This window comes from Cupressus sempervirens, chromosome 9 (genome assembly GCF_028749045.1).
Source record: "Cupressus sempervirens isolate cs-2001-9-10 chromosome 9, ASM2874904v1, whole genome shotgun sequence".
Lineage (NCBI taxonomy): Eukaryota > Viridiplantae > Streptophyta > Pinopsida > Cupressales > Cupressaceae > Cupressus > Cupressus sempervirens.
The window spans coordinates 256,355,996-256,381,229 of NC_143126.1; the positions used below are offsets into that span (position 1 = coordinate 256,355,996).

The 25,234-nt window shown below is 38.8% G+C and overlaps 1 protein-coding gene across 1 annotated transcript in view; it reads left to right on the plus strand.

The window, feature by feature from the left end:
• LOC149538420 (mitochondrial metalloendopeptidase OMA1-like) overlaps positions 1-25,234 on the plus strand; it is a 156,506-nt gene that overhangs the window by 39,386 nt on the left and 91,886 nt on the right. The window contains exon 4 of the mRNA XM_089799743.1: positions 7,486-7,637. Coding sequence (XP_089655869.1) covers positions 7,486-7,637 — 152 coding nt within the window. The remainder of the gene's footprint in view (positions 1-7,485; positions 7,638-25,234) is intronic.

A 25,234-nucleotide genomic window follows, 5' to 3' on the forward strand; every position in this document is an offset into this window, starting at 1 on the left:
TTTGTCGTTTTTTTTTTTTGGCTCCTTTCTCTATTTCTTTCTGTTGTACGGCTACAACATTTCCTTGCTAAATGATATCTCCTCCTGTGATTGTCTTAGCCATCCAATAAAGTGGCTCCTTGCTTGGTGTACGAAAATGACTCTTTCTTCATTTCATGTCGCGGCCATATGCTTCCCTGTTTTCCTTTTGATTTCTTCTTAATGGCCGTACTGTACTCATTTGCTTCCATCTTGCTTCAGCCGTACGACGTACAATACTGAATCTCTTCTCTTGATTTCTGTACGACCTTACGGTATTTGTGCTTGGTCTTCCTGAGCATACGAACTGGTTATGTCCGTCTTGCAGGTGTGGTCTTTAATTTTTCCCTTCTTTCCTTACCAGTGTACGGTGTTTTACGAATGCCTCAGATGTTTTACTAATCTCCCTGAAACAAGCCGTATGGTGCCCAACATACCATATAAAATGGTCGTATGGCGATTACACCCCTGTGGTACATTTATTTGCCATACAGTGGAATAAAAAGATGACCGTACAATGGAATTAAAAAGAAGACTGTACGGTGCTAATTGCCGATTATGTTTTGCCGTATGGTCATGAAGCTGTCTTTAAAAGGCCGTACGGTGATTTGTAACTCTTTTTTTAATTTTTTTTTTTTTAAAACTAAATTTTATTGCTCCTCTATATTCGCCGACAATGGAATAGGTCACGCATGATACATTTTCAACTTGGAACCATTCACCGTTTCCAGAATTTCTTGCCTGTCTAGTGTCCATAACTTTATTGCTCTGTTATCACCTACTTCCCAGATCTGGTATTGTCCGACCCATTTGACTTTAAACTTCCCCGGTTTGATTTCGTTCTGTTCGCCATACTTCAATACTAGCTGTCCCGGTTGAAGCTTGTTTAGCTTTAGGTGTTTATCATGCTGCGCTTTGCACCTATTCTGTGTCACCTCCGTGGCCCATTGTGCTTGCAATCGTCGCTCATCAAGTTTAGTTAAATTATATGATCTCTCCCTCAGGTTTTCCATATCGCCTAGTTTTTTCTCAAAACTCGTTACCATGAATTCCATCGGCTGCCACTCCTTGTGGTCAATAACTATATTCTTGATTTTAGAATCTTCATTCCGTACTGCTGAAGCTTTTATTAAGCCCTTCCTCTTTGTTTCTTGTGCAAGTCGTATGATGTGTTTTCCTTGTTGCCGGCACCTTTCTACTATATCCGTGGTTTGATCTAATAGTTTCTTTCTGCGTGGTCCATTTATTGTACACCGTACGATGAAATCTTTCCTTTTTCTGGTTCGTACTGTATGTTCTTCCCTTCAGCTTCAGTCCTAACCGCCTTTCCTTCTTTTGCTACTCTATGTTCCTTCGGACATTCATTTCCCTCTTTTTTCTCACCTTCGTCGACCCTTAACATATTACAGCTTGGAAAGAGCTCGTAATCCTCCATCTGCTAGTGGAAAAGACTATTCATCGAATCTAAATCATCGTTCGTCGATCCACCTTCCAACCATAGGACTCCTTCCTCATTGGGTTCCAATCACTGCTTTCTTTCATCCTCTTCTTCGAAATTAGATGATAGAGCTTCTTCGCCCACCATTTGCGTGTGTAAATTAATAATGAATTTTCGTCCTTTACTTTCCAATGATAGTGTATTCTTCTTCCAGTCATGCTTAACCTTTTCTTGTATGAGCCATCCTCGGCCCAGAATGGCGTCGTATCCTCTCCTCTTCAGCAGGATAGCGATGAAATCGAGTAGGAATGGCTATGTTTCAATAGTCACTGGTTGTGCCATCAGGATTCCCAACAGTTTGATCTCGTCTAGTCTGTCGTGAGCAACTAGAAGGTTGGTGGCCACAGTGTAGGTTGTCCTAACTTTTTCCAGGTGTCTTCTGGTAGGACGTTTACCCCTGATCCTCCGTCCACAATTGTGTCTGAAAGGACCGTTCTTAATATGCCCATCTCTACGACTGTTGGATGCCGTCCGAATGTGAGGGCTAGCAGCATTGGGTCCGCTGTACTTGCTCCGCTTTCCTTTTCCCTTCCATGCTCTCCTGGTAGTTTAGCAGCTAGAGCGATGTTTGTAAGTGCCGATCGAAGTTGAGACATTGTGAGCAGCAGATTGTTTATTTTGACTGGTACTTCAGTTTGTAGTATCTGCCGTATGATGTTTTGTTCCGCACAGTTCTATGTTGAGGTACTGGTAGTGTCTTTCAATTGTGATTTCTTCGCCTGTGTTGCTTTCTCAATTTGCACCCGCACTTCTTCCAATCTCTTCTTTTCTTCCGTAGGGTCGAGGTACAATTTTGCTTGTTTACTGGTGATTGCTAAAACTTCTTTGTCCGTGCCAATGCTGATTAGATTCACTCTTGATTTCGGGCACTTGGCATCTTCATGATCTCCAAGACTGCACCACCGGCATAACAATTTTGGTGTATTCGCTGATGTACGATTTCATGCAAAGTGGCCCCACAAATTGCATGCCCGGCATTGAACCATCAGGTGGCTGTTTGCATCGTACTGAATTCGGCTATGGCCCCATTACTATTGTTGGTATTGTTATTGGTATTTTTGTTTTGCCCTCTTCTATTTTTTTTGTACCCACCATAAGTGGCACCATCATTGCTGGTGTTTCCATTCCCTCCTGACATGGAAGCTGCCTGTGTTAGGAGCACTTGTTGATGCCCTCTTGTCTTCATATTGAATGGGCATTCCTTTGTGGAATGTCCCATAATTTAACAGATCTCACAGAACTGGTTCTTTGGACAGGATCCCTTCGTGTGACCTTCTGTTTTGCATTCTGCAGACCATAGCTCGTTTCCCTTCGTCTCTTTTTGCATATTCTTAAATTCCTTCATCATTCTGATGATATCCTTTTGGAGAGCTCGGACTTTCTTGCTGCCCTTTTCGTCATCACTACTATCTTCTTCCGAAGATGCGTCATCTGAGTCGGATGAGCTACTTTTCTTCTTCTTTTTCGTTCTCTATTCACTCTCTAAGTCCATCAACCGATTGTATGCTTCGATGTATGATGATGGCGGCACAATCTTCATTTTCTTCCTTAAATCTGGGTGTAGTCCTTCAGTTAACCATCTTTTTTGCAGCCCATCTATTGGCTTACTTTCCATTTTATTTATTAATTCTTTTAATTTTTTGGCATATACATGGACTGTTTCATTTTTTCCTTGCTTTGTGTTGTATATTTCTGCTACGATCTCATTATCGTCGTGCAACAATTGAAACTCGGTGATAAACTCCTTTTTAACTCCCGCCCATGTGGTTAATTTTTGGGTACCCGTGTCGGCAAACCAATCAATTGCTATGCCCCTTAGGGTTGCCAGAAATTGTTGGACCCATTCATCTGTGTTGGTTATGCCATTCACCGTCCAAATTGTTTCGCATGTCTTACAGTGTTTGATTGGATCGACTTCCATCACCATCAAACTTTGGCAAGTTCTCCCTTGGTCCTACCATTATTACTTGATTTTGTGTAGGGCCGTTGTTTTGTATTGCGACACCTGCACTGTTCAGCACTGCAACATCGGCGCTGTTCTGCACTCCGACATCGACGCTTTGTACTCTGACATCAGTGCTCTGCACTCCCACATCGGCGTTTTGCACTCCCACATCGGCGCTCTTTCGGACAGTCGTCTTATTTCCAACAGCTGCATCCTTTGGTGAAGAAGGGTCTTCGTTAAGCGAAGTTGTCCGTTCCGGAAGTGTATTGCGGACGAAGAGTTCACTCCACGTTCATGCTTCCTCGATATTTCAAGCCATGCGAGTTAATTCCCTTCTATTTGAATTCTCTTCCCTCGGGGTATACAGGTTCAGAAATTCCTCCCTTGCTTCTTCCACCAAATCCAACCGCTGTCGAGTCTTTTCTAACAATTCCTCGGTGCTTTGGCATCCGTCGACAATCTGCTGAAACCTCTGTTTGCGCTTGGCCTGTTGTGCCAAAATAAATTTATCTTGTGCGATGCGTATTTTATCTTTTCCCTTTATCTTATTTCTATCCTTGTTAAGCTGATTTGTCATTAGTCTTCATTCTTGTGCCTTCATTCCAAGTCCATTGGGCAATGGCACCAAATGTTTACCGTATGGGGTAAATAGATTAATGCATATAGACAATAGACAAAAATAGTAGTACTCCTTTTATTATTCGCATATATGCCATAGAGAGTACATAGTACTTCCAATGATGATTACAACAATCTCGGATGGTGTATATATATCTTTTCGAAGACCCTTTCCAAAGGGGCCTGTCGGCTACATAACAATTATCGACGACATCAACCCGTCGGCTACTCAATATTTACCGACGATAATGCTTAGCATAAACTGTCGGATGCAATGCTAAAAGATGTCTTATTGTTATTTGTCTGAAATGTATGACTATACACATGCTGTTCTACTCAGAGGAGCGTGGAAGCTACAAAGGGCAAAAGAAAATTGTTTCTTAATTTGATTTTTTTCTTTCAATTTAAATTCATGCTGTAATTTTAGGGATGGTTGACTGTCCCTAGGATGGTAGAGGGATGTCTAGAAGTCCGCTATGCATCTTGGTAATGGCCAGCCATCCCAACCCAATTTCCTAGCTGCCCCGCCTGATTTAGGACATTTTGGCACAAATATGTTTCTGGGATGGCTGGGAAATGTCCTCAAGCAGTCCCTTATCCCCAGTGCAGGATAGGGGCTGAAAACCTTATCCCCGGTGCTGTGATAGGGGCTGTAAACCCCAGGGATGCATCCCCATGTTTCCTTATGCCTTTTTGTGCCTAATTCCTACCCCCACACCCCATTTTTTTTCAGGTCCTAATTTGTAATGATCTCCGGAGGCTATTCTAGTACTAGATACTGTCATGATAAGCTACAGATCCAAGTACCTTTGGCTAAGGCTGTCAAGAGCCCTTTTATTTAATGACTCTTATCCCCTATGGCAGGGGAATACCTCACTCTCATCATTGACTTAAAGATTTAAAATATGTTTTGATGCCTGATTCAAAGTGAAAAATATCGGTAGCACTTTATTGATACAGTAGAGAAGATTCTTCTCTATGACATTTTGAAGAAAAGGCTACCTTAGTTTGTGCAGGAGGCTGTGGAAGCTGAGCCTGCAGTCAAAAGTCCACACCTCTAATGCAAAGCCACTTCATGGATTTCAAGCTTGGCATGCTGGATCTTGGTGGACTTGTTGGGAACAAATGGAGGAGGGAGAGCACTTTGCAAAGCACTGTAAGGACATTTGTGGTACCAAGTAATATTTAGGAATTCCGGATGGAGTTGGGGTTGGTCACAAAGTACGAACATAAGTCCAAGGCTTTAATTGTTGAGAAGCTAATGTCATTTTTCTTTACATTTTGTAAGGGCTTATGTTATTTTCAGTATGGTTTAAGGCTTTAAGCAGTTTACAGCTAATGGGCATTGATATAATTTGTATAAATATTAGACATTGATATTTTGAATGTAGCACCTATCTGGAGGGATATGGGCTGTGAATTATGTATTTAAACATGCTCTGCAGTTTATGTTCATCGATTCAACGTGTATGTATGGGATTCAACAAAGTCAATGGTGGAAGGAAGTTTGTTGGTTGCATAATATGCATTGTTTTTCATTTTCTCCTAGTAGACATATCCAGTCGTCTGCTTTTGGACTCAAAAAAAAGGATTGATTCTGATGTAGCAGTGCCTTCTGTCATGAGTACAAAACAGATAAGTAGATTTGGAAGATTTATGTGGTTTGGATGACGAAATTGTCATGGAGTATACAACATAAATGCTTCATGTCTATTGAAGTTGAAGCAAGAAGGATTAGAGACTTTGGTGGTTTTCTATCCTCTCTTTTACTACCCTGATAGAGATACTTGGCTCTTTTTTTGATGAGATAATCACTTTTAGGCCTAGATTTCTCTGTGGAGGTTCAAGACCTACTAAATTGATAACTTATTTTAACCAGTCACAGATGTTGGAGGCATTAAGCACCTTCTTGACTCTATTGATTCATGTACAAATGGAGGTAGATTTGTGAGGCATTCTGCATCCATGCTTTTTACTATTGCTAAGACTCCTTGGCACCCCAATTTTTATTCTAATGGTTGCAGCTCTATCTCTTCTCTATATTTGTGGATTATCTAACACCCACCTTCCATGCTATGGACCACAAGGGCCATTTCCGATTACCATTTTAATTTCTACCATAGCAGTTCTTAAGCCTTGATTTTGGGGAGTTTCTATGTGAAATTGAATGCCACTTAGGATTGCCCAACATGATCTCTTTAGCCTTGGATTTCCTTTGATGAGCATTCTCAAACTCTACATTACTACTAAAGTGATTGATGATAACACCCACCTTCCATGCTATGGACTGTGAGGGCCATCTCCTATTACCATTTTATTTTCTACCATAGCAGTTCGTAAGCCTTGATTTTGGGGAGTTTCTATGTGGAATCAAATGCCACTTAGGATTGTCCAACATGATCCCTTTAGCTTTGGACTTCCTTTGATGAGCATTCTCAAACGCTACATTACTATTCCTATAGTGATTGATGATAATATCAATGGCTCCTCCAATGCATCCTAAATGAGTGATTACCTGATGTTTTTTGTTCCCTGCCTCAGTGGCCTTCATCCGATCCCATTGCTTTTGGGTCCTCCCATTGCATGCCTTTTATACTCTTGAACTTTTACTTGGTTGGAGTTTACCTTTTTATTTCTTAGTTTTTCTACCTTTTCTTGCTTTATCATATTTGCTTTGAACTCAGGGCTCCCTTTGACTTACTCTTTGCTATTGTAATTTGTAACTGTTATATATTCTTTGACTTATTCTTCGTCAACCCTAGACATCAAAGTTTAATATAATGTATATTCCCGTTTTTCTTTAACATTGCTGCAGTCATTTAACTTTCTCTGAGTTCTTTTGTCAAGAAGAAAGCTGTATAAACTTCACAAAAATCAGATGTTAATTTTTTATCCTCATGCAATTGTTTAAAACATGCAAAGATCATATTGAATCTCATCCGAATGTGGCCCATCATAACATTTGATGCAGTAGATGATTATGAAGAAAATAAACTTAACTACAGGTATCATGACACAAAAAAGTACAACCAATTATAAGACAATTGTATTCCCTGAAAGAGGTTTTAAATGAAATTTGATACAAAGCTGAGACTATAACTGTAAGTCTTCTATCACTGATCTATTTAGAGCTCTTCTGTGGCAAGCCTTAATTACTCGGTGTATCCAACGAACAACAGTTAAATATTATACAAGTACTGTTGTTGTAGTGCCAGAGAGCTGCTTTTTCTGCTACAGTCAAGCAATAACCAAAACCTAAAGAGTTGCTACCATAAATTGCCTATCTTTATTTTATGTATTTTGATTATATACAAATTATCTAAGTTCTTGTCATGTCATATTTCTGGTATGTTCATTTCCGCTAAACAAGTTTGTTTGTATTGTTTATGATATGTGAAACAATCAGGTTGGACACTGTGTGGCAAGGCACGTAGCTGAAGGATTGACAAATAATTTGTGGTTTACAATCGTACAATTGATTGTTCTACAGTTTATTGGAATGCCAGATGTTGTGAATATAATGTCAACCCTACTCTTGAGGCTTCCCTTTTCAAGAAGGTATGGTGTACATTGCCAAGTTAAGGAGGAATTAGTAAAATAAGAGGCTTGTGCTATTTCCTTTTTCTGCATTGTTTATAAACACAGCACCAATTTTTTCATTATTGGAATCCAACATATGCTCTTGAGGTTGAATTTATTGCTCAGCTATTTTAGATATTTAAATTTAATTATTATAAAGCTAAATACACATCTGGGATATTAGTTTAGTAAATTGGGATCACACCATCCTAAGAGTTAGTCTTGATGCAGTCATCAAATTGTACATGCAGAGCTATTTTGATCATTTTGCTTGAGAACTCATTTTTTTGTGCCATCAACTGTACATAAAGAGATTTACATCTAGTCTTTTCTGAAGGAAAAAACACTAATCAGAAGTGCCATATTCTGATGTCCTGTGCCAGCTAATATTGAATTTAAGTAATAGTGCAACTGAACCATACATTTTGTTTTTGGTAGATTAGTGAGGGTTCTGTTGGGGTCCTTGCTTAAGATAAGCTAGGAAACATCAAGTTACAAAGCTGACACCAAGGCCACAACAAAGAGGTACAATTTTTTAGCGCAAAGGCAAACATTTCAGACGAAACCAAAGTCCTTTGGGAGATATAACAGGTGGATAGTCTACAATGACTGAAATAAATTGAAATAACAAATCAAGCAGCACTGAAGGCAGACTCAAAAGCACTATTGTTTTTGAGAAATTGTAATTCCAACCTTTTATGATATCTCAGTATCATTCGAGAAGAGGGCCATTACCAAGTTTTCTGATGAGAAATAATTGTTCCTATTACCATGCCAAGGCAGTACAGTACCATGATTTGATTATTTCAAACAATTTTGAGTCCATAAAATATAATCGTTTTATGAAATCAAATTCTTTTTTTAATGAACTGACTGATGACAAGTCAATTGCCTTTACAGTTCCATTGAAGTACACAAGGAATAATCATAGATTCCATTCATACCTCTATCAAAGCATCTGACCAACTTTTCAGCTCTGCTTTCCACACACACTAACAAAGGAATTACTCTCCTTTATACAAGCTACAACAATCAATTATGTTGGTTTGTTAGGACTTCTCTAGTGCACAAATAATTGTTAGTGTAGGTAAATATTATTTACGCTTTATTTAAGTTTACTTAGGATAAATGCATTATTTTATTATTTATTAGGTTAGACACCTAGGAGTTTGCATACTCATACGAGTTGTTATGTTGATAACATAGGCGTAAGCAACTCTAGTTTAGCATATGGTGTCTACAACATTGGAGTTTGCATAATTAATTGAGTTGTCATGTAGACAACACAGTTGTTCGCACTCTTAATTAAACACATAGTGTCTACAACATAATTTTACGTGACACACCTTTGTAGGCTTATCCTCTCATCATCGCACTAACTCCTGTGCTCAATGGAGGATAATCCACTCTTGGTGGACATGTGCTTAGTTGTGAGACTTATCATTTTGCTAAATCCTAGTCATTCTAGAGGCCTTTATATTTAGGCACTCCTAATGCACTTGTACATCAATTGAATTTCATATTGTTATTCTGATCATACTCTATTGGTCTATTTTGTGCTAGTTGTTGAGCTTCTTGGTCTTGGGTGATTTTGCCCTAAGGCAAATTCTTAAATGGCATCAGAGCCATAGAGGCGTCATTTCATAGCCATTGGAGACCATTCTTGCTTCACCTCTCTGAGGAGCTCAATTCAGATCTGGAGTATCCGCAGCTATTGGGAGCGTCTAGAGCCAAAGCGGGCCTCACCATTGCGTTCAGAGTGTCGATTCAGTGAAATTTGACTATAAATTTGCCCATGTTGGGCAATAGTCAAATTTGAAGCAAATTTTTTTTTGCAAACCGGCACCTGAAGGCCCGATTTGTAGAATTCGTATGGTCATTTCAGATCTCTGAATTTAATTTTCTGATCTGTTTATTTTATCCATCTTTGCAATTATTTTTTCGAATTTAAAGATTTGCATTTTTGGATCTGCAATTTTCCTATTATTTTTCAAATTTTTTTTTGGCCTATCAGGCCTGCAGAGAATTTTTTTTGCGCAAACCAGGTGGTCAAATTTCGGTTCCCGTAGTAGAATATTCTATATTGCATCCGGCATCTCTAAACATTCTGGCAACAGACTACACACACTCGGCAAGCAGCATTTACATACCGGCGGCCTCATTTGTTTTATGTCCCGTCGATGTATGTTTTAAACATCATTCAAACTTGCATTGGGGTGAATGTGGGATAAAACCCACACCGTTGGACTTTCTCCCCACCGGCGGCCTTTTAAATCCTGACGCCGACGTTCACATCGGCTCCCGCCGGCGGCTTCAATTTTTTCCAGCTTCGCTGCTTCAACGCCGACAACGATCAAACCTCATCGCTGACCCCTGGAAAATTCCCTGCCGACGCCTTGTCATGGGTCGACCTTGCCACATCAGACCAGAGTCTAAGCAAGCAGGACCCACCGTAGTCTGCCACGTGGATCTCATCAACCCTCCAAGTCAGTAGAACAGTTAGCACCATCATGGCATTGCCAACTCAGCCACCAGCTCACCTGCCTGGTTAGATACTGTACAAGTCATGTGGCACTGCCACATAAGCAGAGCCGTATGCCACGTCAGCCGCACAACTTGTTCGTACAGTGACACGTCATCTACCACGTTAAGTAGGAAATTTTTTTTGCTGACGTCAGCTAGTCACTACATTGAATTTGATGACCATTTGACCATCATCAGCAAGCCAAATTGCACTGCCGCAATGGCTATTTAGACGTCAAATTTAACTTCGTAGTTTTCTGATCAGAGCCCTCTCCAAATTCAGTTTTGATTTGACAGTCTGACTTTGGGAGGTCATATCTCAGTCTTCCAGGCTCCAAATTAGATGCAATTTTTTTAATTTTGGATAGAATTTTCTGGATTTTTCAGTGGTGCTATTATTTTTTGGTTTTGGTGCACGGATTTGTCAGAAATTGCAGTTTTTGGTGACTGTACCTGTCCAATCTTGCATTTTGCAACTTCAATTGCTTCGTACGGGCTCATTTGGACTCCAAATTAGGTTCCATTTTTTTTGAAAGTGAATAATTTTTTGTCTACTTCTAGATTTGTAGTCAGATTATAGGCTTGTGTGGACCGAAATATCACTTTCAGAAATAGGTTCTTTTTTGCATTGTAATGCTTTGATAAAACTTCAAAATTGTTATATATTCTGAGCTATAGTGCTTTGTACCAGATTTGAACCCTAAGAGGAGGTTGTAAACAACAAAATCAGAAGTCCACTAAGGCCAAAATTGGCAAGTGGCTATTGTAATCGCACTAAGTATAAAGCTCCAAAATCTTTCATTTGGGGGGGGGGGGGGTTTCTTGATTGAGTGAATAGGGGGGGTGACTCTTGGTGTTGTATTGCTCTTTTCTTGCTGTTATCTTTCATTTCTTTGCATCATTAGAAATCTTAAGATTCCAAAATTAACACCACATAACTATGCCACATGGTCTATTAAAAAATGGTGTGAATTGATGCATGATGAAGTTTCTCAATATGTAGATGGTTCCTTTCCTAAATCAATAGGTGATCAAGTATCTAAAAGTGATATCGATGCTTGGAATCAGGCAGATAGGGAAGCCCTAAGTACTCTTAGGTTAGGGGTTGAAGACAAGATCCTCTATCAGATCATGAAGTATGATACATCCAAGGAAACATGGGATGCCCTTAAAAACCTATATGGTAAAGTGACTGAAGAGGATATTTACAAGATTGAAGATGAGCTTGCCTCCCTAGATCCTAAGAACTTTGATTCAATACAGGATTTTATCATTAAGGTGAATGAGTTGAGAACAAAACTTGATAATTGTGGTATTCCTATTAAAGATGACAGGGTGATCTATCTCATTCATAATAAGCTTCCATCCGAGTACTCCACATTTGTCTCTTCTTTCAACACCACAAAGACTACCTTAGGAGCTTTATAAGAAAATCACTTTTGGTGATTATGCTCAACTATTAGAGGATGAACAAACTAAGTTGACAACAATGGGGATTCTCAAGTCTTCAAAGTCTAAGACATTGGTGGCTAATAACGAGGGTTCTCAAAATTCAGCTGGTCAAAGTTCAAACAAAGGAAAGGGCAAAAAGAAGAAATGGAAGAATAACAAACAAAAGGATACAGAAAAGTCAACACCACAATCAAATCAACAACAAGGCAGGTCTTCTTCTAATACCAACAAAAAGGGGGACACTAATCAGGAGAAAAAAAAGTGTGCCTATTGTAAGAAGATGGGTCATGATGAACATCAGTGTTATCACAAACAGATTGATGAGTTGAAGAACATCACGAAGAAACACAATGTTCCGCTGCCTAATGCTTATAAAGAGAAAGGATCTTCATCTTCAGATTCTAAGGGCAAAGGGCATGCTTTACTCACAAACACTGTTAGTCAGGGAGAATGTATCATTGATTTAGGTGCCATACATCATATGGGTGAGTCAAAGCGAGATTTTTCTTCCATGACACATTCAGAGGTACCACACATTTTTGTAGGAGATGATACTAAAGTGGAAGTTGAAGGTAAAGGTGAAGCTAAGATGGACAATGGAGCATTCAAGAATGTTCTGTATGTTCCTAATCTTACCTCCAACCTTCTTTCAGTCTACCAAATGACTCACTATGGAGGTGGAAATAAGGTTGAATTTGTTCCAGACTCAGTGGTAGTGAAAAGCATCAAGGATGACTCTATGATTGCAATAGGAGAAGCTAATCATGATTCAAGGCTTTACACCTTCTCTTCTTTTGTGCCTAAATCAAATGCACAAGCCTTGTTATCACATTCAAATGCAAAAAGCAAACTGTGGCATGAGAGATTTGGACATCTCAACTATAGTTATATTCAGCAGCTTAGCAACAAGAAAATGTTTCAAGGTCTAACTCAAGTCCAGTTTTCAGAAGGTGTTTGTTTAGGTTGCTCACTTGGGAAACATCCAGGAAAAATGTATGACAAGGGGAAGTCTTGGAGAGTACAATGTGTTCTTGAATTGGTTCATAGTGATGTAGCAGGCCCATTTCTAGTGCCATCATTTGGCAAGTCTTGCTATGCACTCACCTTCATAGATGACTACTCTCGCTTTACTTGGGTTTTCTTCATGGCTCATAAGAGTGAAGTGTTTGAAAAATTTCTCAGCTTTAAGGCTCAAGTGGAAAAGTAGTTAGAAAAAGCCATCAAAGTTCTTCAAACAAACAATGGGGGGGAGTATGTGAACTCAAGACTAATAGACTTTTGTACTCAAGAGGGAATTGACCTTTAGCGTTCAGTGCCATATATGCCACGACAAAATGGTGTTGCTGAAAGGAAAAATAGAACTCTTAAGGAGATGACCACTTGCATGCTACAAAACAAGTCTCTTGATCAAGTCTTTTTGGCTGAAGCAATGAATTTTGCTAATGAATTTTGCTAACTATATCCAAACTAGGAGTCCTCATAAAGCTTTGGATGGTGTAACTCCTTTTGAAGCTTGGATTGGCAGGAAACCTATGCTTCAGAGTCTTTGGTTGTCCGGCATGGGCACGAATACCTCCACAAAAACGCAAGGCATTGGAAGCTCAAAGCAAACCCTGCATCTTTGTTGGATATGCGGACTAACATAAAGCCTACAAATTAATGGATCCAGAGACACATGACATATTCTATGAGAGGAGTTGTCCAAGCTTTACTTCTTCAACTCCTCTTTCTTCCTCCTTCATTGAACAGAGTGATAATGACAATAGTGACTTGGAAGATGTTCATCTATGACCCAAACAGAGGTATCAGCCAGCAGAGGTTGAGGATACTCCTACATCTTCTTCTACTAGACCTAGATGGGCTAAGCAAACATTGGATGCGGCAGGACCATTGGCAAGGAATCCTTCAGATACTTAGAGGACAAGATCATAGCATAACTCACTCCCACATGCTTATATTGCAGTTGCTTCTGATCCACAATCATTCAGGGAAGCATTAGGTATTCTAGAATGGGATAGAGCAATGGAGGAAGAATATAATTCTCTTATGAGAAATGATACATGGGACTTAGTCTCTCTTCCTAAGGGAAGAAAATTGGTTTGGTGTAAGTGGATCTATCGAACCAAATTCGCAGCAGATGGAAGTGTTGATAAACATAAGGCTCAACTTGTTGCAAAAGGTTTCTCTTAGGTACCTCGCATTGATTACACTAAGACCTTTGCACCAGTTGCAAAAATGATTTCCATTCGTTTGACACTAGCTATAGCAGCAACTTAGAGATGGGTTGTTCATCAGATGGATGTGAAAAGCGCATTCTTGAATGGGGATCTTCATGAGGAGATTTATATGGAGCAGCCACAGGGGTTCATACAGGATGCTACCTTGGTTTGCAAATTGAAGAAATCTATCTATGAACTTAAACAAGTTCCAAGAACTTGGTATGCCAAGATGGATTCTCTTCTTCTCTCAGCAGGGTCCACCAGATGTCATTCCAATCCGAATTTCTACATTCTTCAGAGGGATGATTCTCATTTGCTACTTGTGCTTTATGTTGATGACTTGATCATTACAGGGAGCACAACATCCATCATTGAAAGTGTAAAGGCTACTTTGCAGGACAGGTTTTCGATGACAGACTTGGGTCTACTACACTATTTCCTTGGTATTGAGATACATCAGTCGTCATCAGGGATCACATTATCACAACCCAAGTATGCTCTTGATCTACTTGCTCGATTTTGCATGAGTAACTGCAAGGTTGCACCTACTCCTTTCTTTCAGGAGTTAAGTTAGAAACAAAGTGTTCCATTCCACTTGTTGATGCAACTTTGTATAGACAGTTGGTTGGAAGGCTCATCTGCTTGACTCATATGCACCCTGGCATCTCATTTTCAGTTGGCATGGTTTCTCGCTTCATGCAAGAGCCACATGAACTTCATTGGACGGCAGCCAAACGAATCTTGCACTATATCCAGGGTACACATACACATGGGATACACTATGCAACTGGTACTGGACTTCAGTTAGTGGGTTATTCAGATTCAGACTATGCAGGGGACCTTGATTCTCGCAAGTCTACTTCAGGATATATGTTTCATCTTGGTTCCAGCCCCATTTGTTGGTAGAGTAAAAAGAAGAACACCATTGCTCTTTCATCGACTGAGGCTGAGTATTGAGGAGCTGTGATTGCGGCGATAGAAGCTATTTGGTTGCAGCAAATTCTGAAGGAGTTTGGTTTTGATTTACCCGGACCCACAGTCATCCATTGTGATAATCAGAGTGCCATTGAAATCTCAAAACATCCAGTGCAACATCAGCGCACCAAACACATTGAGGTTCATATGCATTACATCAGAGAGCTAATTCATGAGCAGGTCATTGCATTACAGTATTGTCCTACAGAGCAGTAGATAGCCGACATCTTCACCAAGCCCTTCACGGAGATCAAGTATCTTCATTTGCGAGATCTCTTGGGGGTGAAGGATTTTTCACCAGGGGGTCATATGACTCTTCTCTTCTATATTGTACATATCTCATTTTGGGGGAGGGTTTTTCCCATGAGGTTTTCTCTCTTTCTCCGTTTTCAGAGAGATTTCATTTCATTGCATTTCATTGCATTGCATTTGTACTTGGGTACCTAACATGGCCTCGTAGCCGGGACCCCTTATGCATTTCATCATACCTTTTGTAAGCTTAAGTGCATTCCCCTAAGTTGCACTTAAGGGGGGGGGGGTGTTGATGTAAATAATTATTATTTACGCTTTAATTAAGTTTACTTAGGATAAATGCATTATTTTATTATTTATTAGGTTGGACACCTAGGAGTTTGCATACTCATATGAGTTGTCATGTTGACAAGACAGGAGTAAGCAACTCTAACTTAGCACATGGTGTTTGCAACACTGGAGTTTGCATAATTAACTAAGTTGTCATGTAGACAACACAATTGTTCACACTCTTAATTAAGCACATGGTGTCTACAACATAATTTTACGTGACACACCTTTGTAGGCTTATCCTTTCATCATCGCACTAACTTCTATGCTCAATGGAGGATAATCCACTCTTGGTGGACATGTGCTTAGTTGTGAGACTTATCATTTTGCTAACTCCTAGTCATTCTAGAGGCCTTTATATTCAGGCACTCCTAGTGTACTTGTACATCAATTGAATTTCATATTGTTATTTTGATCATACTCTATTGGTCTATTTTGTGCTAGTTTTTGAGCTTCTTGGTCTTGGGTGATTTTGCCCTAAGGCAAATTCTTACAATAATTACATCAACCAACACTAAGGTACACATGGTACCTGTTACAAGTATACAATAATTACAAATATCAAAACATTCACCGTGATCCATAGTCAACACTTGTCAATTCTTAAAACATGCTACATCATCTAGTTGGCTTCCAAAAGTAATCATCCAAATGCCACATGCTAGCAACCAGCACAACGTTAACCAAATGAACCACAAATCCCAAAAATGCTCTAATTCAAGTCTTCTATCATGCATTTTGCTCACATGCAACGATTTCAGCTTGCCAACAACTTATACACAAAACATAGTATCCATCTTTGACGTAATTCCTTGTCATTATCCTGTAACCAGCCTTCAACAAAACAATTGTAATTGTCACAGATCAACACATAAAGCTCTGTAAACGTAAATATACGGTTTACACGCACTCGGAAAAATATGTCCAAGCTTGCATACTCAGGATCGTCATACATTGTCTGGTTTTGTCCAACAGCCTGTAATATCTAGAATCATAGTCTGTCCAACTCAGTATTGAAACATATTAACATATGTTGAGTCGTTGACATCAATGACAAAATCTAAATGTCAATATCCCATACAACAACAATTCCAATTAACAATCTCCCCCAGTATCCAACATATCCAACAATCTCCCCCTTTGACATTGATGACAACATATGTGTAAAAAACCATCAACCCAAAAGTAGCATCTCAATACAACTTTTTGAATATCCTCAATAAAACTTCCCCCTAAAATAGTAGAGGTTTTTTCACATTTTCTTTCCCCCTTTGATATCAATTGTCAAGGGTGCCAAATAATGTCAATTTCTGAAATAATCTGTCCTCCTCAAGTACTACTTTCTTCTCTAAACAACTTTAGGACATAAATCTCTCTCCCTTTCACATTTCCTTTGATCAGATCTGCTGCTTGGATCAAACATACCTGCCACCTAAAGGAAAATCAAGTGCCACAAAACATACCAGGTTCTCTGGTCACCGAATCTTCTTAACTTAAACTGATCCAAAGAGCTCTTAAGCTTAGCTCAGACGACAATGACTCCTCTCGAGGAGCAATACTCAAGCATCACATCCAAAAATCTAATTTTGCTTTGATAACCCATGGACTGATGCATTCCTCAATCATTTAGTTCTCACAAGGCGGGGCCATCACCCCAAGCATACCTCTGAAACTCTCTTAGTTTTGTTTTGGCAAAAAGCTTAGTGAAAATGTTTGCTATTAGTGATACTTGATTGATTTATGCTTTATCTTTGAATACAATACTAGATTCTTTGACACATTAATTGTACTTTTGTTATCACAGTGAATAACTATAGGATCAACAAATAACAATCCCAATATTCTTTAACATTTTCTATATCCATACCAATTGAGTGTAATTAATTGTAGCAGCAACATACTCTGATTCAACAATAGAGTGAGATATGCAAGTCTTCTTCTTGCTTAACCAAGAAACAAATCTCCTTTCAAGAAAGAAGGCTCCTTAACTAGTGCTTTCCGGTCATCCACACTTCCTACCCAATCAACATTAGTATAAGCATGCAAAGTGAAATCATCAGGTCTATCATACCTCAAACCATAATCCGATGTTCCTTTTAAATATCTAAAAGTTCTCTTTATAACTACCAAATGAGTCTCTTCAAGTTTTTCTTGAAATCTTGCAACAATTCCATCTGCATTAGATATATCTGGTCTTGCTTGATTTAGATATTGCAATCCACCAATCATTGACCTATACCTTGTCTAGAATGTATTTGATGAGTTATCAATAGAAGATAGCTCGCAACGTGTAACCATAGGTGTTTCCACTGGCTTAGAGTTCTCCATTCCAAATATTTGTAACAAATCCTTAAGATAGTTTGAGATATAAGAACTTCATCTTTATTCTGAGTGATTTGAAATATTGGGAAATGTTTCATTTCCCCTATCATTGACATTTCAAATTGACCTTTCATCTCATCAAGAAACTTGTTACTCATCTCATCATTTCTAAATATGATATCATTAACAAATACTTCTACAATTAAGATGCCATTAGAGTTAGTCCTTAACTACAAATTATTGTTTGCACTACCTTTCTTGAAACCAATGTGTAAAAGATACCTGTCCAATCTAGCATACCAAGCTATTGGTGCTTGTTTCAATCCATACAATGCTTTCTTCAATTTGCATACCATGTCTTCTTGATCGGTCAATGAAAGTCTGTTAGGTTGTTCTATGTAAACTTCCTCTTCAAGCTTTCTGTTCAAGAATTCAGTGTTAGCATCCATCTGATAAACTTTGAAATCCTTATAGGCAACCTAAACCAAAATAAATCTAATTACTCCAAGTTTAGCCATAGGAGAAAAACTTTCATCAAAATCAATACCTTCTTGGTGTGAATAAACCTTTACTAACTAATCTTGCTCAATTCCTTACAACTTCACCTTGCTCAATCATCTTATTCTTGAAAACCTATTTTGTTCCTATAACATTTTTATTCTATAACTGTTTTACACTTCTTTCGCAATTTTGTTTGAAATCGTTCCACGATGACCTCTCCTGCCGCGACTTTTTCCAATGCGTCTTCTTCCCCTCCGCACCTGTTCACCACCTCTCTCGCAGTCTTCCATGACTTTTGTGTACTGTGATCCTATTGTGAGGTTTTCACATCATCGTCCCAAAATTTTGGGGATCCCCTTTTTTCTGGATCGCCTTAGCAAATTTTTTGGAGTTGTCCAAAAGTTTTCAATTTGAAAATTTTACACTTTGGATGCCTTCGAGCCAGAAGGGATGTGGTTGGATTTATTTTTTCATTCGGTGCGAAACTTGATTTTCCGAAACATGTAATTTTATCCTTAGGCTAAACAATTTCAAAGACAACATTTTTTTCAATGGTTAGAACAATATTCGGCAGGATGAATTTGCAAATTTTTGGACTTAGATGGATTTTGGAAATTGGAAACAATTGTATAGACTTGAACATTTTCAAAATGAAAATATTTAGATTCAATTGTTTTGGAAAATCTTGAATTTTTTTATGAAGAGAGAAATTTTTTGATAGTGAAATTAAAATTGGGAAATTGATTTTGGATGCTAGAAAAAGGATTTATTTTGGTTAAAAAATTAAAATTGTTTGCAAAATTAAAATTGGATTAAATTGCAAAATCACATTTATTTTGTTTGAAATATTGCTTAGAAGATTTTTAAATGTTGAAAGAAATTGGTAAATTGAAATTGAAAGTCGATTTTAGGTTGTTAAATTCGATTTTAATGATATTTTAATTGCTAAAATGCTAAGTTGCCGATTTGGGTTCGGAAACGGGTTCGGTTTGTGGGTTTGAGCAATTTTTTTTTTCCCCATTTGAGTTCGTGGGTGGGTTCATGAGTGTGTGTATATATATATATATATATATATATGCAAAAAAAAAAAAAAACTCACAGTTGTAAAAGTAAAACTAAGTCATTCCATAGTATGAATATATCGATGTTACTTGATTATTGATCAATGCCAAATGTCAAAGATAAATATTAAATACTCACTCATTAATCTATGCTAATGTTGTAAATAAAATCATACATTGAATTACTAAAATGCAAAATGGAATTTCAAAACATAGACTACTTCATCAGATTGATGGATAATAAATTATGACTTAATAAAGTTTGAAACTGTGAAACATAGTGATAAATCATAAATGACTCAATGAGTCAATGACAAATGTTTAAACATAGTTTATCAAAGATGCAAATGCCCTTCAAGGGTCAAATGGGTCATCAAAATATGAGGGATCAATGGCTTCATCCTCATCTATATCATTGACATTTTCCACATCATTGGAATCCAAACCGGTTCCACTAGCCCCAGATATAGCCACATCCTCCTCGTCCTCCTCAACATCTAGCAAGACAATTCTAGATATATCTTGGACAGTCATATCCAAGTCAGAAGTCTCAGGTAGTACATCCCACAACTTCTCTGGTCCCTTCTTACATCCTAGATCCTTGCATGATAGAAGGCGCTAGTTGTTGTGAATAAATACCAAGTCCTCTGCTTTCTTCGAACCTAATCGGTTACGCTTCATTGAGTGGATAAAGGAGTATGTACTCCAATTCCGCTCAGCAGCAGAAGAGCTCGCAACCTAGAGAGACAACTAACAAATTTTAAAAAATTAGCTAAGTAATTTTATAATACAATAGGAATTTAAGAGTGCTACTTCGACAAGCTAAGTGGCCATAAGAAAAGGAAAAAAAACTTAAATACATACTTGTGACAAGATCTTAATGGCAAGAGGTTGGAGGTACATGTAACTTTCCCCATGTAAGTACCACCATCCAATGGCATCCAATCTACTTTGGTCATTGATTGCATCAGGCTTTGCATTTTTGCTTGAGACAAAATCAACAAACTCTCTCCTAACATTTGATGCCACATCAGGATCACTAAAGAGCCTGTTAAGTGCCCTCTTATACCCAGCAGCAACTTCAGGATCTCTATATGGTGCCACTCTACCAGGAATAGCAAGTATCTCACTGCTATAATATCTAGGAGAAAGTGCATATGCTAGGAGGTGTAAAGGTGTAGTCATCTTGTTCCAACAATGTAGAACAATTTTCTCCCTTAGTGTACAAGGTATCAAGATCCTGCTCTCTCCTCTGAATGACCTGGGATGTCAAATGATGTACATGTAAGTTATCTTGATGTAGTGTTAATAATTTAATTAAAAAAAAAAAATCAAAATCTCTGAATAAACAAGGATAAAATATTGTATAAAAATTTAAACTTACTGATTTCATTCTTTCTAGCATGGAGTCCATGGCATCATATATGTTCCCCAAACAAGGCTCATCTGTGTCGGCATACCGAAGCATAGACATGATGGGCTCGGTGAGTTCTAACGCATATACCACCCTATTCCAAAAATCATCACTCAAGATCAAATCCTTTACAGTTTTGGCCTTTTCTGTATCAGCTTGCTTCCATCCACCCCATTTGTTGCTAATAACCATTTGACCCAATGCCTCTTTTACCCTCACAAGTCGTCTAAGGACGATTGTGTGTAAAGCAAACCTTGTTTCAGCAACTTATTACCATGTTAATTCAAATTGTAAGTTAATATGATATGTTGATAACACAAAAATTTAAGAATATGTATTAAATTTTTTAAAGTATGACACAAAAATTAAAATGATAAATGAAGCTAAATAAAGTTTAAAATTTACCTTCAATAATTCCAAGCGCGAGAAATTTCTGAAAATTGCTTATGACATATGGTGGTTTGTCACAAACATTTGGATCTGCTCACCCTCCTCATACACATTTTTCATCCATTCAATTTGGCTGCCCATTGTTTTCATCACCAAGTTCAAGGTGTTGATAGTGCATGGTGTCTAAAAGATATGCTCATATCGTGCTTCTACCAAAGCACCTGCAGCCTTACAAACTTTAGCATTGTCCGTTATTACTTGGACAACATTGTCAGCTCCCACGGACTCTATGGATTCAATGAGAAGTTGGGCAATAAAATTTGCATCCTTTATTTGTCCTTCACAATCAACTGCCTTCAAAAACATTGCCCCCTTGGGGCAAACAGCAATCACATTTATTAATAGACAGTTTTTGCTATCTTTCCATCCATCAAAGACAATGGTCACCCCCGTTTGGATCCAAGAATCTCTTATTGGTTTGAGGAGGTTTTCTACATTCTTTCTCTTCTTATGCAATATGGTGGTTCTCAACTTTTCATATCCAGGGGATTGGTAACCATGACGTGCATCATTTATTGCTTTCACCATCTCTCTCCAATAAAGGGATCTCACTAGATTGAATGAAACACCATTTGTAATGAGGCAACGCCCAATCTTTATGTCAGCAATTTCTCTTTTGTCATTTTCAAATGCCGTATCTAATGGGCCTCTCTTGTGGGATTCTATTTCATCTTCATCCATAGATGGGGTAGGTAGGAAGGGATGTGGTTTACTAATTGTTTGAGAGGGTGGTGTTGGTGGTTTTTGCTTTGACTTATCTTTTTTTGCCTTTGATACTAACCTATCAGCCTCTTCTTGTTCTTTTAACATGCCTGCTATTTGAGGAGCCGGCAACCCTTTTTTACCTCCCTCTGGGGGCTCCTCACGCATGGAAATCCCTTGACCTGGTGGACCTATCAAATGATGTTTAACCCGGAAATAGGAGCTTCTATATTGGTTTTGGCAAAAATTGCATTTTCATATATACTCTCCCCCACCAACACATTGCTCAATTCTTGTATACTTCCACAAAGGAGAGCCTTTATCAATTTTAAATCTTTGGGATCAAACCCCACCCACTGAACCCTGACTACTCATTCTTGGATTCTTGCAATCTATAAAAACAAATTAAAAAAAATATCTCAAAACTTATACAAAACTTGATAAAAATTTAGAACAATAAAAAAAAAAAACTAAAAACAAACAATGAAAGAAGCAAAAGGAAGGATCAAATGCATACTTGAAACACTCAGCACTGATTATTTGAAGGATTTGAGACTCCACAAACAATCTCTACAACCTTCTCTTCAAACTTGCAAAATGGCCACACCAAAATGAGAGAGCAAAATGACAAAGCAAATGAGAGATTAGATGAATGAAATGCATCAAATAGGCCTTATTTTAGGGTTTGGCAAAAAAAACAATAAAAAAAACATATTTTTAATGCTTTTTTGGGCCACTTTTTGGCCCCACCTGCCGTGGGTCCGCCCGGATTCACCCGGGTCCGTGACGGGTTCGGGCAGGGTCCGCATTTTGGCTTGCGGGTCCTCCCGGACCGGATTCACCCGGGTCTGCGACGGGTCCGGGCAAGGTCCGCATTTTTGCCTGCGGGTCCTCTTGAGGCACCGAGAGGACCCGCAGGCAAAAATGCGGACCCTATCCAGACTTGTCGCAGACCTGGGTGAATCCAGGCGTTGCGGACTCGGGCTCGAATCCAGACGCGGATGAATCCGGACCCAGACCTGAGCTCTAGGGTCCAAATTCGGCAACTTAGCTAAAATGCTTTTAAATGAAAATTTTGGCATCTCCTAGGTTTTCCTTATTTTATTTTGCAATTTTTGATCACAACTGGCAATTAAATAGGTTAATTTCACTTTGAGCTAAGTAAATTTAGAATGGCATTTAAATCTGGCCCATTAATAAAGTGCTAATTTAATTTTGTTCTCCTCAAGGGCAAGTCAGCCAGCTAGGAGAGACAAGGAAAATTTGGTATAAGAGGGGCTCCTCTCCCTCTTATCTCCTCATTCCATCTTCCTCCTCCTCATGTGTTGGGCAAATTTTCTTGGAGAGGCATTTTCTAGCCTAGGCAATTTTCTTGTTGGAGTAGATTTTCTTTGCTTGGCACCATTCTCCTTCTTCCAATTTGGGCAAATTTCTACCCCAGGTGATTTGGGAGCAGATCCAAATATTTTCTCTTGCTTGGGCGATTTCTCAAAGTTCTGATTTTTGCTAGAGGTTGCGAATTTCTGCCCTAGATTTGGGCGATTTTACTTGGAGAAGGAGATACATGATCAAAGGTTTGATTTTTGGCAAATATATGGGCGATATCAAGAGGTCAAAGTTATGATTTTTGCTAGGGCATCATTATTTGCAAGGAGGCTTGACATTTCCAAAATCTGATCCGAACTTGAAGAGGGACCGATTATTGGTAAAGACAAAATTAAGGTAAAATTCTACTCATTTAGAGGTGAAGATTGTTAAAGGTGAATTCAACTTCTTGTTCTTGCTTGGTTTTGTTTCCCTTATATTCTTCTTGCATTCATCATCCTTACACGTCGAGGGGGTAGGGGCCTCACATCACCGGTTGCAATAATCTGTTTAGGGGCAATAATCTCCTTACTATTCTAAAGGCGGGGCCTGATGAATGTAGGGGGTAGGGGGTAGGGCTGTAGCTCTGGGACAATAACTTCGTGTGTTCATGGGCCCTACTATTCCCCCCTATATTTTAAGGGCCCTACTATTCTAAAGGCGAGGGGCACTCATCATCCCATTGATAGGTTGAAGTTTGGAGAGATAAGTGTAGATTTCATGATAGGGCACTTGGCGAGGCAGAAATAAGCTAGACTACCCTAGGTTGAAGTTGGGAGATATAAGTGCAATCCATCCTAAGGTAATGAAGAGGCAAAAATAAGTGGGAGTCCCACCCGTAGGTTGAAGGTTGGAGATTGATAATTGTAGAGATAGGACTTGACGAGACATAAATAAGCTAGATTCCATCGATAGAAAGAAGGTTGGAGATCGTTAAGTGTAGGCTATATCATTTAGAACGAAAGGGCAGAAATTAGTGTTTAGGATGGTAGATGTTAGTGCAAGCAAGAACCCAAAGGGAATGAACACTAAAAAAGACAAGGAAGACATGATGCCTAAGACCACCTTCTTCTTGAAAGTGAGGCGAATAAGTGACACCAATATTGGTACAGTGAACATAATCCAGTTAAAGGACAGATTGAAAGAAGGGCAATCCCCCATGGCAAAGAAAATCTAAAAAAGCGGAATTGTATACGCGGCAACCTTCCCTCCTACCTTGCCTAGTCTAGAATTGGTAATGGAGTGTGCATCTCGGTTTGATATTGTTACCAAGTCCATCATTGATGAAGGGAAGAGAATGTTAGCCAACATCGGTGAACAAGTGGTCGAAGAAGCATTTAATATCCCCCTGCGCAAAGGGATGACAGTGGTAATGATGGATCAGGTGGCCAAGTCATTTCAAGATAATCAAGAGGCTTTCTTCATTCACCTAAAGCAAAATTGGTTACACAAAGGAAAAAAGAGAGTTACTAGATCATCAAGGCTCATCGTATCAGATTTCGAATCAGAGTACGGTGATCTCATTGTACTTCTCAGCCGGATCATGGGCTTAGCTCAAGGTATGCAATTCGAAAACTGGATGTATTATTGTATTGATGAAATTGAAAATGGAAAAAGAAGATTTGACTAGGCTAGGATCATAAGTGAAAATTTAGAATTGCAACTTAGGACTGTGCAAAATCAAAAGCAATTCTATATGGAGTCCTATCTTTTCTATCTGATTGCTTTTGAAGAACCAACATGGACAAGATGTGACAGTCACTAGTGCAGAAGAGGATAGGCCAATTGATATTGAGGAAATAAGCCAAGCGCTTGAGGCCGTTGGCGATGCTTTGTTAGTCGAACTGAATCCGGATTTGGGGAGATGCACTGCACCACTATGGTTAAGGCAAATGCTTATGCCAAGAAGCGAGGTAGTGACTGTCCAAATAGTTGAAGATATCCAAGGATTGGTAGAAAAGGGTGATAGCGAGAATTAGAAACAAATTGCAAAAATGGTGGCGAAGGTAA